General features: G+C 38.1%; 1 protein-coding gene across 3 annotated transcripts in view; it reads left to right on the top strand.

Annotated features, from left to right (window-relative positions):
• Positions 1–14,054, top strand: part of nfatc3a (nuclear factor of activated T cells 3a) — a 66,369-nt gene extending 52,315 nt beyond the window's left edge. For 2 of the 3 annotated variants that reach the window (XM_054769975.1, XM_054769977.1), the window contains exon 10: positions 9,873–14,054. In XM_054769975.1, the coding sequence (XP_054625950.1) occupies positions 9,873–9,952 (80 nt within the window). In that variant the 3' untranslated portion in view covers positions 9,953–14,054. The remainder of the gene's footprint in view (positions 1–9,872) is intronic. The other variant, XR_008569752.1, reaches the window with a different exon arrangement.
• Positions 14,055–14,872: the final 818 nt, after the last annotated feature.

Raw genomic sequence — 14,872 nt, forward strand, 5'->3', positions numbered from 1 at the left:
TAATCTGAAATGAAAAAAAGTTGTTTTTTTTATACAATTGTCAGTTACATTTTTAGTGGAGAGCTGCAAATGTTCTCAACTCTTGTTTCTGTGCCATTATTGAACTGAGCTGAATAATGCAGCCTGGGGTTGTTGTGCCGTAGCAATTTCCCACAGCTGACGTCATGTTAGCTGTTTTTTTTATCTGAGACGGAACCAACGCTGCTGGTTGCAGCTCAGTAGTGAAATCCCTTTTGCTTCAATTGCTTCAAGATGCCATTACTCCAACACATTCATATCAACCAACCAATCCATTCTAATTCCCATCTCTAGCTGTTTGTGTGTATGCCACACCAAGCTTGAGACACGGGGGGGTACGAGGACAGACTGACAGACAGATGGATGGATAAATTCGGTGTCCAAACCCACAGCAGGATCAACACAGCAGAGACACTCAACCTGGAATGTTCTCAGCATCAGAAGTGCGGTTGCTCTTTTCCACGTCTTCATTGCACACACATAATGATAATGAAGTACAGCGACACTGGGATGACTCCAGGTATCAAATGGATGCACGCTATAGGCGATTGGGCCTCCTGTCAGGAAGAGTTATGCAGTCTTTGACGATAAAATCAAACAAGTGATTTCATCATCCGATTGTGCTTTCCCAGTGTGTTTTATTTCCTGTGTTCAACTGCACAAACATAATAATAAGAGGAGGCGGTATTGACACAAGTGTCGCCCGTACAGACTGTACCTGTGCCTGTCATCATCAAAACAACATGAATGTGAAAGTGTGCTACCTCACGACAGTCATCCCATTTGATCATCAAAGTATCTTACAGGAAAATGAAACTAGCTGCTTTTTTTTTAATATTTAGAAATACAACTTAACGCAACACTTTTTCTTAAGGCCACAGTCGCATTTGTAGGTCTCAAGGTCTGGGTTATATACCTGCGTAAAATTCTAAACCCACATATACAAACAATGCATGGTGTTAAAAAAAACAACTCAGGGTGTCCTCTGGGTTTTTGAAAAAGTAGTAAAAGGTAATAAATGGAAATTGTCAAAATTAAGGCAATTAAAATGTAGAGATTAACATTTTGTATAAATGATTATTGTGACCAAAATCATCATAGTTATCGATTGTGTGGTTTCTAAATGCAAAACTAGTAATCCCTCGCCACTTTGTGCTTGGAAGTTAGCTTCCCTCTATCAGGATTTTCAAAAATACATTAAAGGGATAGTTTTTGACATGAAGTTATATGACATCCCCATCCCCGCCGTATCCCTGCGCACTATCGCCTGTGCGTTCATGTGTATGTGATGAAGACACTCGCATCTTCTTCCGCATACGTAAACAAGATGGCCGCGGCGCTCTGTCGCGGAAGTAGATGCGAGCGTCTTCGTCACATACACACGAATGCACAGGTGACAGTGTGCAGGGATACGGCATGAGACAAATCAAACGCTGAGCGTTTTTTGAGGTGTGATTTTTTTTGAGAAGGCATTTTTGTGATGCAAATGCAAACTCTTTACTTAAATGACCCAGCAACTAAGCAGAAGTACGTTCTTCATCACAGAAATCTGACCAGAACTGGACTTAGGAGACCAAGTGGGGGGTAAGTCACTGTTAATGGACTTCACTGCTGATGGGGATGTCATACAACTTAATGTCAATAAAATCCAAACTATCCCTTCAATAAATCAAACTGTCACGCGGTTGAATAAGGCCTATTAGTCAAGCAATATGCATATTTAAGCAATAAATTAAGGCTTTTCAAGCATAAAATGGCTAAATAAACTGAAATACAAAGACGATGTGACGTTATGTAGTATTCTACACTGGCCATGTTACTGTAATGTTTAGTGAGAGACTTGATCGTCAGAACAACAGGCTTTTATTGCAGGTCTGAATTATCTCACCACTGGCACAATAATCCCTAATAAAAACACAAGCTACTGTTGCAGTCGCAACCCACACCGAGATAAAGATCAACTCTGACACCCCCCTTCCCCCCTTCCCCCCGTCCCCCGTTCCGGGTACGTATTGCGTGGTGACAGTGTGGTAAGGTGTAAATACGCCAGTAACGTAGTTCGATCGGCGTAACAATGTCGCTGTAGCTTAGTTAATATGCACGTCACATTATATGCAAATAAAGCATTGTTGCCGCTTTTTGGAGTTTTTTTCCCCCAGAAGGCTTTAAAGGCATAAAGAATAAGTGTTTCCCATTACGTGCATTCTTAGGTCCGTCTTTTTAGCTGTTTTTATAACTTTAGAACGCACAGAAAAGAGAAAGATGTGTTCATGTCTCACATAAGGATTGTGGATAATGGGAAAGATTCCACCCGAAAAGCGCAGTTTTCCTTTAACCCTAAAAGGTAGGGAAGGTAGGCTAGGGAAACCATTTTTTAAGCTTTGTTTTGTATTTGTCTATCTGTTCAAGTTTGCATGAGTTTCTTATATTTTTCTGATAATTTCGTTCATTGTTCAGCCATTAATGTTTACATCATATCCAATATACATTAGTATACAACTACTACAACTAATTTGACTAGTTGTTGGTTGTCATAATTGAAGCTCATTAACATTTTTTAGTTATTTCTGCTTGATATAGAGTGACAGAAAGACTTGGTTTATGTGCGTGTGGACCTCTTGTCATTCAGTAATGGATTCATAAGGCAGAACTCATGATTGGCTGCCATGAAAAGCATGGAAATGAAAAAAATGTGTTTCCATACAGCCGCCACTCATTAAAGCCAATGACAAACATTCGCTGCTCTTTTCCTCTTGAGTGAAGTGGAAATGGGACGTTGTGTGTCATCTTTCCATACCATGAAGGTCTCACAGAAGGAAATGCTTGGCAGAGATTGGGAAAACAAGAAAAAAAAAAACGTACCAGACAGGAGGATGGAACAGTCTTGATGAGCACGCATGCACTAAATTCAAACCATACTCGGGGCTTGTCCTCGTGTCATTTTCCAAAGACTAAACACATATTGTTTACTGCTGTTGTTTCCCCTCAAACAAAAACACTGTAGCTCCTCGAAGTCCAAAAGTGAGGCGTGAGGATGTGACGTTCGTACCTCTGTTAAAGCATCAGAAACGTATAGAATGCGCGCAATGTGTGAAGGTGTCAAAACAGTTTGTAGTGAGTCACCTCGTTGCAATGCTGTCAACGTGGGAAGATGTGCACTGATGATTTTTAGCCTTTGTTGGAAAGGAGACACCTAGTCAAAAGACAGATGCTATTATTAGCTATCAGGAGGAATGCAAAACCAACAATTCACTGTTTTAAAGTGTCGGTTGCCTACATTTATTGGACTTTATCGATTGTAAACTGTATTAGGTTTTCATTGTTTATGACACTTGTGGGTACCCTGCCAAAATGAAATCCAAGCAAGGTTAAATGTCTGATATTAAAGTAAAAAAAAAGCTTTTTTTTTTTTTACTACCAATATATTTGTTGTACCGTCTATGTTAAATTAGGTAGAACAATCTGAGATATCACTTTTTTTAATAAGCAAAATAACAGAAACAAAAACAGACAAAGGAAATTTGCCTTGGCAAGCAGTTTTTGTTGATTTTGAGACTCAATACTTACGGACATAGTGAGAAAGCTATTCCGTTTGACCTTGATTTCAGATACAGTGGAACGTCGGTTAGCGTCTGCTCTGGTTAGCGTCAAAAATTGACACCACAAATATGGCTCGGTTTGCGTGCGTTCTCCGGCTGGTGCACAATATGGCCGACACGTTGTCGTGTTAATACGCTGCATGAGTCCAACTGTGTTCTTAATGCATTTTTAGCACAAAAAGCGGCAAGTTTCATTTCATTTTTCCCCACAGATGTCAGATGTTTTGGTTAAAAAATAAACCTGATAGTCCAACCAGAAAGCCTCTCAAACGGCAGCAGTATTTGACGCTCACATTGTAAAGTGGCAACGTACCGTAACTCCTCTGGTGTCGATTACGAGCAAGTACGATTAACCACATGAAAGGATGTTTGCTTGGCTGTCTGGTCGCTAACTCTGCTTAGCGTCACTGATGATTCACTGACACTGGCCTTTTCTTTACGTTTTCCCCTCATTGTCAACCGTCACGAAAATGTATCATTGCAGAGTCTTGCAGGCGGGAAGTCTTCTCAGATATTTTCCTTCTTTTTTTGGTAGGGAAATCAAGGCTCTTTTGTGCAAAGGTTTTCCATTGTGGTCTCTCATTTCCTGCGTCAGCGTACAGTTTTTCGACCTCAAACTTTTTGGAACGTCCTGATCATCGATGAGGTTAATTGACGTCTTTAGAGTGGTTGACCTTAGCTGCAACTGTGGGTGTGTATTGTCTTCTAGTATATTTTACAAGCAGGGAGGCCCCCGCTGCGAGTCATCTAGAGAGGATCTCCCTCCGGCTGAGGCATAGCGAGACACGGGGAAGCATCTTTGTGTGCACCGTACCAGTAAATGTGAGACAGCAAAGCAACAGTAAATGAAACTCGGCTACACCTGTGGTTTGTTCATCTCAAATTTCTGTTGGTGTCAAATGTCGCTAAGCATCTTTTACCAAAGAATTAAGCGAGCAGACACAGGAGCCTCTAAAGCTAAATGCCCCCTCATGTCGCTTTTATTCTCATGTTTACTTTGCACTGAACAGGAAGTCGCTGTGTAACTAGACAGTAGTTATGTTGTTGTTAGCAATAGAGGAAAGTTGATAATAAAATAATACATCGACAAACTCACAGATTTAAATATATATATGACCACTTTTAGGCAACAACCATGTATGTCGGGCAGTTTTTATTGTAGTAATAAGAACACGTTGGACCAAGACTTGATTTGTTGGTCAAAATGAGCAGGACCAACTTAAGTGGCCTCCACTGTATTTTATTCCCATTTTGTCAGATTGGGAAAATCCAAACAATGAGTTGAATGAATTGCTGTAAACCTTGTAGAGCAAGGGAGTCCAAACTTTTTGTGAAAAATGAAAGGATGTAAGGGCCGCTTTGATATTTTTAATAGATATAATGAGTTATGTATATTTAACCCATTGACTGCCAGCCGTGTTCAGAGCAGAGAGCTCCATACTGCCAGTTTTTGGCCATTTTTGCTGAGACCCACAGACTATTGAGTTTTAGGACTACATAAACATTGAAATCTATCTAAATAAACTTTAGACTCTCTTCTTTCATCAGGAAAAAAAAAAAAAAAAGTTAGTTTGTAGTCGTTTTGGGTCCTTAGATATTGGTGGTAGAACATAGGGTAGTTTCAGCAAACACACGATTTTGACCAAACATCAGAGAAAACAAGCTTTTTCTGCAGAGAAGCAAATTGAAGCGGAGTGACGGTGGGGGTCTGCTGGATGTGGGGATGAATCCCCGCTGCTGACCGATCCAGACGGCATCCACTCGTCAGAAGAATCGGGGTCGGGTTCTGAGTCTTCCGGTGTCGCGCCACATGGCTCAGCAACACTAACCGCTAGCTTGTTGCTTCGGCTGCCATTGTCAACTGCATTGGTGTCTCCGTGACCTACGTCGCCACTAAAAAGGCAGATCCACCATCAGACAAGCTCTGTGACGGTGTTAGCTGCCTGTGTTTTTTTGTCTCTGCTCGATTTCTGCACGTGTTTCGCCATTTTCCTCTCTCAACCCACAATCCGTCTTCTTCGTAGACAATCTGTCGCAGCCGGTTGGAGGAAAAGAGAACTGTTGCCCCCTACTGGGACAGAAATCCATTGCCTACAAGTCAGAAATTCACACGCAAGATGAATAAGACTTTGATCTGTAGCTCCCGCAAAAAAAAAGCAAAAGACGACTTTGGCAGTGAAAGAGTTCAAGAAAAGAACTGCATCTCAGCTTTGTGACAGAGGGGAAAAGCGTATTATTCGTACGAACTTGGGGCTTTGCACTTCATTTTCTTGTTTTCTTCTTAAATAATCCTTGTACATTTTCTTTTCATAATATGACTTATTTCTATATTTTGACTTTACTCCCATAATAACTTTTTCAGCAACCTAATTTTCCAAAAAATTTATAAAATCCAAAGTTTTCCTCTTAATATTTGGACTGTCATAAAATAACAGGTGTTTTACCCATTTAGGCTGTTTTCTTTTTTTAATTTTCCAACCATTTCAACTTTCTTCTTGTAAATTGAAGTCTTATTTATTTATTTATTTATATAGTTCTCATTTATTTGTAATAATTCTCATAATATTTTTACTTTATACTCAAAATATTACCTTTTCCCCGCAGTCTAATTTTCCCAAAATAAATAAAATTAGCTTTTTTTTCTTAATATTTTGACTTGACTCTTAGAAAATTACTGCTATTTTTTTTTTTAAACATATTTTTAGAATGTCCCACGGGCCGATACAAAAACAGCCGCACCGTGTTGTAGGGGTTCCACTGCTCAGCTCAGAAGTCTACCTTCTAACACAGAAATGTCATCAGTTCAGGGGAAAACTGATCACGGAGCATTTTTATCAGAACACGGGGTGAATCATGTCAGTGTCATGGCTCTCGCCTTTGTTTAGACACCAAGTTGTTGGCCCCCGTGACCTTTTCCATCCCTTCAGTCAGCTTTTTCCTGTGTTGTTCTTTTACTACGAGCAACAGGATCACTAACGACAGCGGGCCTGTGCTAGCAAAGGTCATGCCCGATCAATGAGGCGTTCACCGCTCGTTTCATTCGCCGGTAGAACGCTTGACGTGACGAGGAGTGTAGCTGTGTACGATACAAGAAAGCCGTTGTTCGCTGGAGCAGTGTGAGTGTGGCTGTGTTGACATGGGGAAGGAAGAGCCTCCCACGCCAACAGGATGACGTGACGGATGGTGGCCACACACAAGAAGCATGTGCACGTCAAGAAAGACACGAGGAGGTGAAAAACACACGAGGCAAATTATTGATGCGATTTAAGAGCCTCGCAGTAACTCGTCTACGTATCGTTTGTTTTCAACGGCCGTGTTCCATTTGGACTCAGCCTTCATAATAATAATAATAATAATAATAATAATGATAACAACACGGCTGTATTTGTTGGATTGCAGTAAAAGTGTGTACAGTACAAAGTCACGTGTGTTTCTTTCTATTTTGGAGCACTTTGGGTAACCGTTCCAATGCGCCGTTAAGTCTTTAAATTGCTCACTTCAATTGTGTGACTAACCCGATTCGAGATTTTCTAGCATTTTACGGCACAACTGAAAGTAGAATTGTGTGGGAAGCATCCATGATTGGACAGATGACTTTTGAAATGATTTATTACATTATAGTTTATTCACCCATTATCTACCGCTATTTGCACATTTGTTTAACCTGGAAAAAGATATACTTGTGTGACTAATCAAAACATTTTTTTATCGTTATAATGGTATTTGATTGTTTTGATATATTTCAATAAATGTAATATTTGTCCACCCATCCATTTTCTATGCCACTTAATCCCATGGAATATATTTTAATAATTATATATAATTAGTTAATTGTATTATGGTAACTATTTGTATTCATGTAGCCAGTTAATTACATTTATATTTTATTCATGCATTTTTATATAAATATTATGTTTGAATGTATTTGTTAATTTGTTCATGTTTTAATTTATTTTATGACATATTCAGATGATCTCATGCAGGGGTGTTGCAATATTAGCAGTAAAAATAACATTTTAGAGGCGTAAACTTTAATTGATAATGAAAAAAATGTGTTTGAAAGGTGGTACCACTATGAGAAACAAAAGAAAATAAAGTTTCAATTTTTGGAAAATTTGCTAGTTTGAATATGGGAATAAAATACAAATATTATGGGAATAAAGTCAAAATATTACGGAAAAAATTATGAAGATTTTTTGAAAAAGAAATTTAAAAAAAACAAACAAAATAAAACAAAATTCCAGGAAAAAAAACGTGTATGAAGACTTTTGGGGGGGGGGAAAAGTAAATAAAAAATAAAAACAAAAACAGCAGAAAAATGAGGGAAAACAAAGAGAAAAAGCCCACAGTTCGTACTACTTGTAGTAATATGCTTTTTCACCTCTAATCACAAAGCTGACATGCTGTTTTTTTTTTTGAAATATACTACACGTATACAGTATCACTTGTTAGCGTATCAAAAACATCAAAGTGGCCCTTGCTTCCTTTCATTTTTCATGATGTGGCCCTCAGCGGTAAAAGTGTGGCCTCCCCTGCTCTATTCTGAGAATGTGCAACGCTTGACCATTATTAGATTCATGACAACATTCTTTTCGTCGTGCTTCACTGCTGCTCGTCTTCCCGACATCAAGCCTTTCTTCTCTTTGGAAGCCCCCTCAGCTTACCAAGTATGGTTCCCCGTGCGTCCCCGTTGCAAAGGCCAAGTCAAGAAATGCATCGCATGTTGTCACACGCACGTGTGACGTTCGGGCGTGTGTGGGTCTCTTTTCCTCATACCGCAGAAACACCCCAGTGACGCCACAAAGAACGTGTGGGTTCCCTCACAGGTTTGCGCAAGTGGACGGACGACAAGCTGTGTTCGGTCTGTCGCTGCAGCACATGTCCGCTAACCAAACCAGTCGGTCCGGCTGCACGGCACGCAGACGTAACATACATGCAGCGCGACGTGTAAAGAAGACACTCAGACGTATGCAGCCAGGAAAGGCAAATATGACAGTTTGATGTTGAACAGGCAAGCGACCATATTTGGTTACTTGAGTGGACTACAAAGCAGCGGAACCATGTGACTTTTTTTAAGCAAATCAGAGAAGTTGAAGATTAGAATTCAATACAACGGCATAGCACACCAATACGGGGTCGAACTATATCCAGTCACGGGTGAAGCTTGAATAGTTTGCCAATCAAACAGTGTTCATTACGTTGTCTTTGTGCAAATTAAGTCGAAATACGAGAAGGAGGATGGAATTTTCAGACAAAAGACAAGCAAAAAATGTTGGAATATTACAAGAATTGGTCATATATGAAGAAAATGTTATGAGAATCGAATCACAAATTACAAAAAAGACAATACGCTGAGAATAAAGTTGGAATTTTGCGAGAGAGAGTAAGATGGAATATTACCGGATTTTGCATAAACATATCAGATTACAAGGAACGTGGAGAAGAAAACCATTTGATTTGCCAAGGAGACAAACTTGCAGGAAGAAATTCATTTTGCGAGGGCACATTTGAAATTGTAATGACAAAAATAAGCAAGAATAAAGTCAAAATATTTCAATAAAGTCATACATTTGCGTAATAGCTTTGAAATCTTCCAAGAAAGTCATAATGAGGAAAAAAAACGTTTTGTTTTACACACACAAATTAAAAATGTTCTGAGAATAAAATCATAAGTTTGCAAGTATAAAAATGATGCGATCAGGGAAATAACTCAAAATATTACGAAAATAGTGCCAAAAAAAAAATCGTACCTTTCCAAAAAAAATTGCAAAGTTACGGAGATAAAGTCATCATTTTCCGAGAATGGGGGGGGTCCAAATATTTTGAGGGTTAAGACATAAAATGTAATTAATACGACATAGTATGAAACAAAGGTTATTACGTTATGAGAATAAAACCATCATTTTCCAAGAAAAAATTGATGTCATAATTATGAGAATTTTAAAAAGTGACTGTTTTTGGCACTACAGCTTTTTGCTTGTGCAATACTGACTTTATTCTATTTTTCATAAAATTTCTTCTTCTTCTTCTGCTATTGTTTACATCTTTCTTCTCTTTTAATGTGGAAAAGTAAAATAAAGTTCTTATTATTTTTGTGGGAAAAGCTTGAAAAACTGGCTTTTTAAGCTCTTTTTGTCCCCTCCGCGTGTCTTGAACTGAGCGTGGCTCCAGGCCGCCCTCTGCTGGTCACACAGGTGTACTGCAGCTGCGCGCTTGACACTAATGTTTGTGCGTCTTTTGTGTTCTTCCTTACAGTGAATGAGATCATCGGCAGAGACATGTCCCAGTCCCCCAGCACGCACGGCCCCACCAAGACAGCACACAGCCAGTCGTAGCTAAGCACGCCCCCCCCGCCCCGTCCCATCCCTTCATGGACCAGCCAGGTCTTGCCGCTGGATGCGACGGGTAGTGAAGGGACACAAAGAGAGGGACAGTCAGCCGGACTGATGAAAAGGAGAAGAACAATTCCAACGAGATCAGGGTACTTCAAGTCCCACAATGCAACACAAGCCTGACAATGCAAACATCAGCAAAATATGACTTTTTTACCAAAATCCTTTACCAAAGTCCTGCTTGATCAGAGCCTTTACACAAAATCTTTATGCTTTTTTTTTTTTCTCTCTAAGACATCAACATCCCCTCTCTTTTGGAAATCATTTAGTTCCGGAATTATTGGAGCCCGACGTGCAACATTCCACAACAAGTGTAGGTCTCAGGACACCGTCCGTGTCCTTCCTTACACCTGATGGGAAGACAAACAACTGCCTTATTAGTCATACTCATATTCTTATTATGACGACCATGCAGCAGCCCCCCCCTCCAGTCCTGTAAAGAGACAACCTCTACGTGCAATAATGCAATAGCACCCCACCCCCAAAGAAAACTCCCTAGTGTGCCTTATCAATACCGAGTGTGTCCACGTATTGTATACATTAGACAAAGAAAGTCCAATAACAACTCAAAGTTCATCTTGCACATCCCTCACTCCTCCAGGTGGAAAAACATTTAGAAAGGATGCCTCAGTGTTTACGTGACTTTGACTTATTGGTAGAAGACACTATCAGCTTTGCAAATGGCATTCATTCATTCATTCATTCATTCATTCATATCACTATAATATGCATGTTTTTCATATTTAAACACAACATTAGACAACTACAACGGAGTATTAGGGCCACATTGAAAAAAATCCCGAGATTTCGAGAATAAAGTCGTAAATTTAGGAGACAAAAAGTTGTAAATTTATGAGAAAAATGTCGTAAATTTATGAGGAAAAAAAAGAATAAAGTCCTAAATTCATAAGTAAAAATAGTTGTAACATTACCTTTGCCCAGTAAGTCCAGCTGTGTGCCTGTTGTGACGTGAATATTAAAATAATCGGAGATTTCGAGAGTAAAGTTGTAAATTTACGAGACTAAAGCCCTACATTTACAAGAGAAACCTCGTAACTTTGTTACAGGCACTGCCTGAGACAGCTTGGGCATGTGGGGGTGGGGGTGGGGGGGTAAGGAAGGCGGAAGTGAGAAGGGCTAGACATGCTAATCTAATCTGCTCTGTTTTGCCGCCATGTTATAAATAAAATGTACCTGAAGCAAGAGGAAAGTTTCCTTCCTTCCTGAAGAGCTATGCTCTTTTTTCCCTCTAACACGTAATATTACGACTTTATTCTCGGAAATGTACGACTTGTTTTTTCTCGGAAATGTACGACTTTTTATTTTCGGAAATGTACGACATAATTCTCGGAAATGTACAACTTTATCCTCGGAAATGTACGACTTTTTTCTTGTAAACTATTCTCATAAATTTACGACCTTTTCTCGTAAATGTACGACTTTTTCTCGTGAATGTACGACTTTATTCTTGTAAATTTACCTCTTCATTCTCAAAATCTCATATTTGTTTTATGAGTGTGGCCCTAATGCTCCGTCGTAGGCAACTTTTCATTTCAGGAAAAAAAAAAAAGAAAAAAAAAAGTAAAAGTTCCAAAAATAAAGTCCATTCAAAATATTACGAGGGAAATTTATATTTTTATAACAAATATTATGGAACTAAGTTGAAATATTACAGTAACAATTTTGAAAACAAAAACAAAAAAAAAACTGTTACGAGAAAAAAAGGAAAAGGCATTAAGTTATGACGAAGTCGGAATTTTAAAAAGAATAAAACTAATATATCAATAAAGATGAAATATTACAGTATATTTTTTATTTTCAACTTTGGAATTTTCTGAGAAGAAAGTTGGAATGTTACGAGAATGAAGTCATTTTAGAGTAATAAAATGAATATCCAGTGAATAATGTTGACATTTTATGACAACTTTGAAATAAAGTTTAGACTATTACGACAAAAGTTGTACAGTTTTGAGAATAAAGTCATCATTTTACTGAAATAAAATCGCAATATTCAGTGAAGCAACTTGAAATATTACAGCAATAACGGAGGGGAAAAAAGCTTCAGACTATTACGACGAAAAAGTAGTAAAGTTATGAGAATAGAGTTATATTAAAGTTGAAATATGACAAAGTTTGAAAAGAAAAACTAAAAACCTTTGGACTTTTATGAAAGAAAAGTCATTCAGTTATGAGAATAATGTAAATTTACAAAAATAAAATCAGAATATTACATTAATAAAGTTGAAACAATTTTGGAGGCAGAAAAAAAAATAACTTGCAAAGTTATGAGAATAAAGTTGGAATTTTTTTTTTTTGCATTACGTGACTTACAATTAATTAGCCTACAACGTTGCAAGTATTAGAGCCACGTTGAAAAAAATCATCTGAAATTTCGAGAATCAAGGACAGAAAAAAGTTGTAAATTTAGGAGAAAAAAACTCGTAAAATGTTACAGGCATTGCCTGAGACAGCTATGAAAAGGGGGGATTTATGTGACCCTTGGCCTTGGGCATATGGAGGGGGCGGGGTAAGGAAGGCTAGACGTGCTAATCTGTTTGTGCTCAACTGTTCTGTTTTGCTGCCGTGTTATAAATAAAAGCTTGCCTGAAGCAAGAGGAAAGTTTCCTTACTTCCTGAAGAGCTATGCTCTATTTTCCCTCCGACACGTGACACGTAATATTACGACTCTTGGAAATGTACAACTTTTTTTTCTTGTAAAATTTACGACTTTTACGATTTTTCTCCTCGTAAAATTTCTGACTTTATTCTCATAAAATTTCCGACTTTATTCTCGTAAAATGTACAACTTTTTTCTCGTAAAATGTACAACTTTTTTCTCGTAAACGTATGACTTTTTTCCTTGTAAAGTTATTTTTTTCATAAAATGTACAATTTTTTTTGTCGTAAATGTATGACTTTTTCTCTTGTAAAGTTATTTTTCTCGTAAAATTTACAACTTCATTCTCGTAAATTTATTACTTTATTCTCGAAATCTCAGATTATTGCTATTTTTCCCCCCCAATGACATCATGACGTTATTCTCTGTACTTGACATCCTTTTTCACCGGGCTCATGATATTCCTTGTAATATTGCAAGGGTGAAATCATACAGAGTGGTTTGATATCACACGTCTTCTATGACTTAAGGCAAACTTCTGTGAAGATTGAGGCTTTCCTTGAACACCAATCAAGCAGCAATAAGGATTTTTCCCTCGGCTTTTTTCCTGCCTTAAAATCATGACGCTTCTATGCATTCATCTTCAGCCTAACGCCTTCACAAGCTCTCATCGTTGACCACAGCCATGGCCCACAGTGTGTGTGTGTGTGGCCCACAGTGTGTGTGTGTGTGTGTACCAAAATGTAGACACAAGTCATCTTTTCAACCACAGAAGCACACATGCATTACAGCTATGCAAACTCAACATAAAAAAAATGACAAAGGATTAAAAAAAAAAAACAAACGTTTAGGATGCCTTAACTTGTCGGTATGTGTGCTGTTTTTGTGCAGGACACAGTTTTAGTGGTTGGTTTACTTTTTGTCGAGTCAACGCTAAAACAAAACACCAGCGTCGTCTTCTGCCAGCAACCAAAGAGCGAACAATACAGCATGTTCCCATTTTACTAAAGACTCGACTCAACTCTATTTTTGATACTTTTTCAAATGGATGTCATTCCTAATAAAAATGTCGGGGGCATATATGGTATGATTGTTGAAAGTGGTAGAAATAAAAATAGGTGCAGTATATGGCAAGCGCCGAATGACGCGTGTAGGAAATGTTGATGGCCTTTTGCAGCTTCTTTGTTTTCCTTTCATGTGTTACCCGTCTGTATAGGAACTATTTTGTAAAGAAATAAAAGGGAAATGCAGGTTTAGCTGATGTTTACCAAGCCTTGTATTGACATCTGTTGTATATTTTGTATGTTTTCTTTCTTTTTTTTTGTAATGTTAAAGACTGCAGTGCTTTTGGAAATGTCTTCAAAGGGAATAACTTGCATCATGCTGTAGTTTCCGAAGTAGTGACTGTCAATAAAATGCTAAAGTCAACCTCGTCTTCATTGGTTCTTTCATTTCCTCCAACTTTATTTTCATTTTTTTCAACCCGTTAACTCTTTTTGCCCTTAATGACAGAAAACGTCAGCTGCAAAAATATTGAATATTTACATTTTTCTTTCCTACTTTAAGAAGAACTATTTTTTTCTCTCTATTCCATAGTAATAATAATAATAATAACAGTGGAGGTCTTGGCATTTCGCTCTTCGGCCGTCATTGAGCGACCCAATCCACTTTCACGTTGCAGGTGTACAAACCATCAATAATATACGCAAGCTCGATAAAAGAATGCGTCGCATTACAGAATTGGAGATGAACATTATCACTAAAGCAAGAAACCAGTTAACCGTTCATCTTCGAATACATTGTCTCTGAACGCCACACCTCTACACTACAACATCATCTGCAGAATCAATATTTAGGTAATGACATGATGTAACCAGTCTTTTTAAACACTACTTTAGCCTAAAATAGTCATAAGTATGAGATTTTTGTTTTTTTTTTGATAAGTCAGTCTTCTAAAACTACCTCATGCAGTTCATCGTGGTTAATTGGTTCCACACCCGGCCGCGATAAATGAATCAGGATTGTAGTAAAGTAGGATTCCTTCTTTCTATACAAGAAATATTTTGGTAGTTATGGCATACAAAATCCATTTCTGATCTTCTAAATCCTTTTAACGTTATTAGAGGCATCTAGACGTGACATAACACCCGTATAAGTCACCTTTACATTGGTATTACCCAACATAGTCGATATAATCGGACAAAATAAGCCATTTAAGACAGTTGACCTTGTGGGGGAGCAGAATC

The sequence above is a fragment of the Dunckerocampus dactyliophorus genome, chromosome 3, assembly GCF_027744805.1.
Source record: "Dunckerocampus dactyliophorus isolate RoL2022-P2 chromosome 3, RoL_Ddac_1.1, whole genome shotgun sequence".
NCBI lineage: Eukaryota > Metazoa > Chordata > Actinopteri > Syngnathiformes > Syngnathidae > Dunckerocampus > Dunckerocampus dactyliophorus.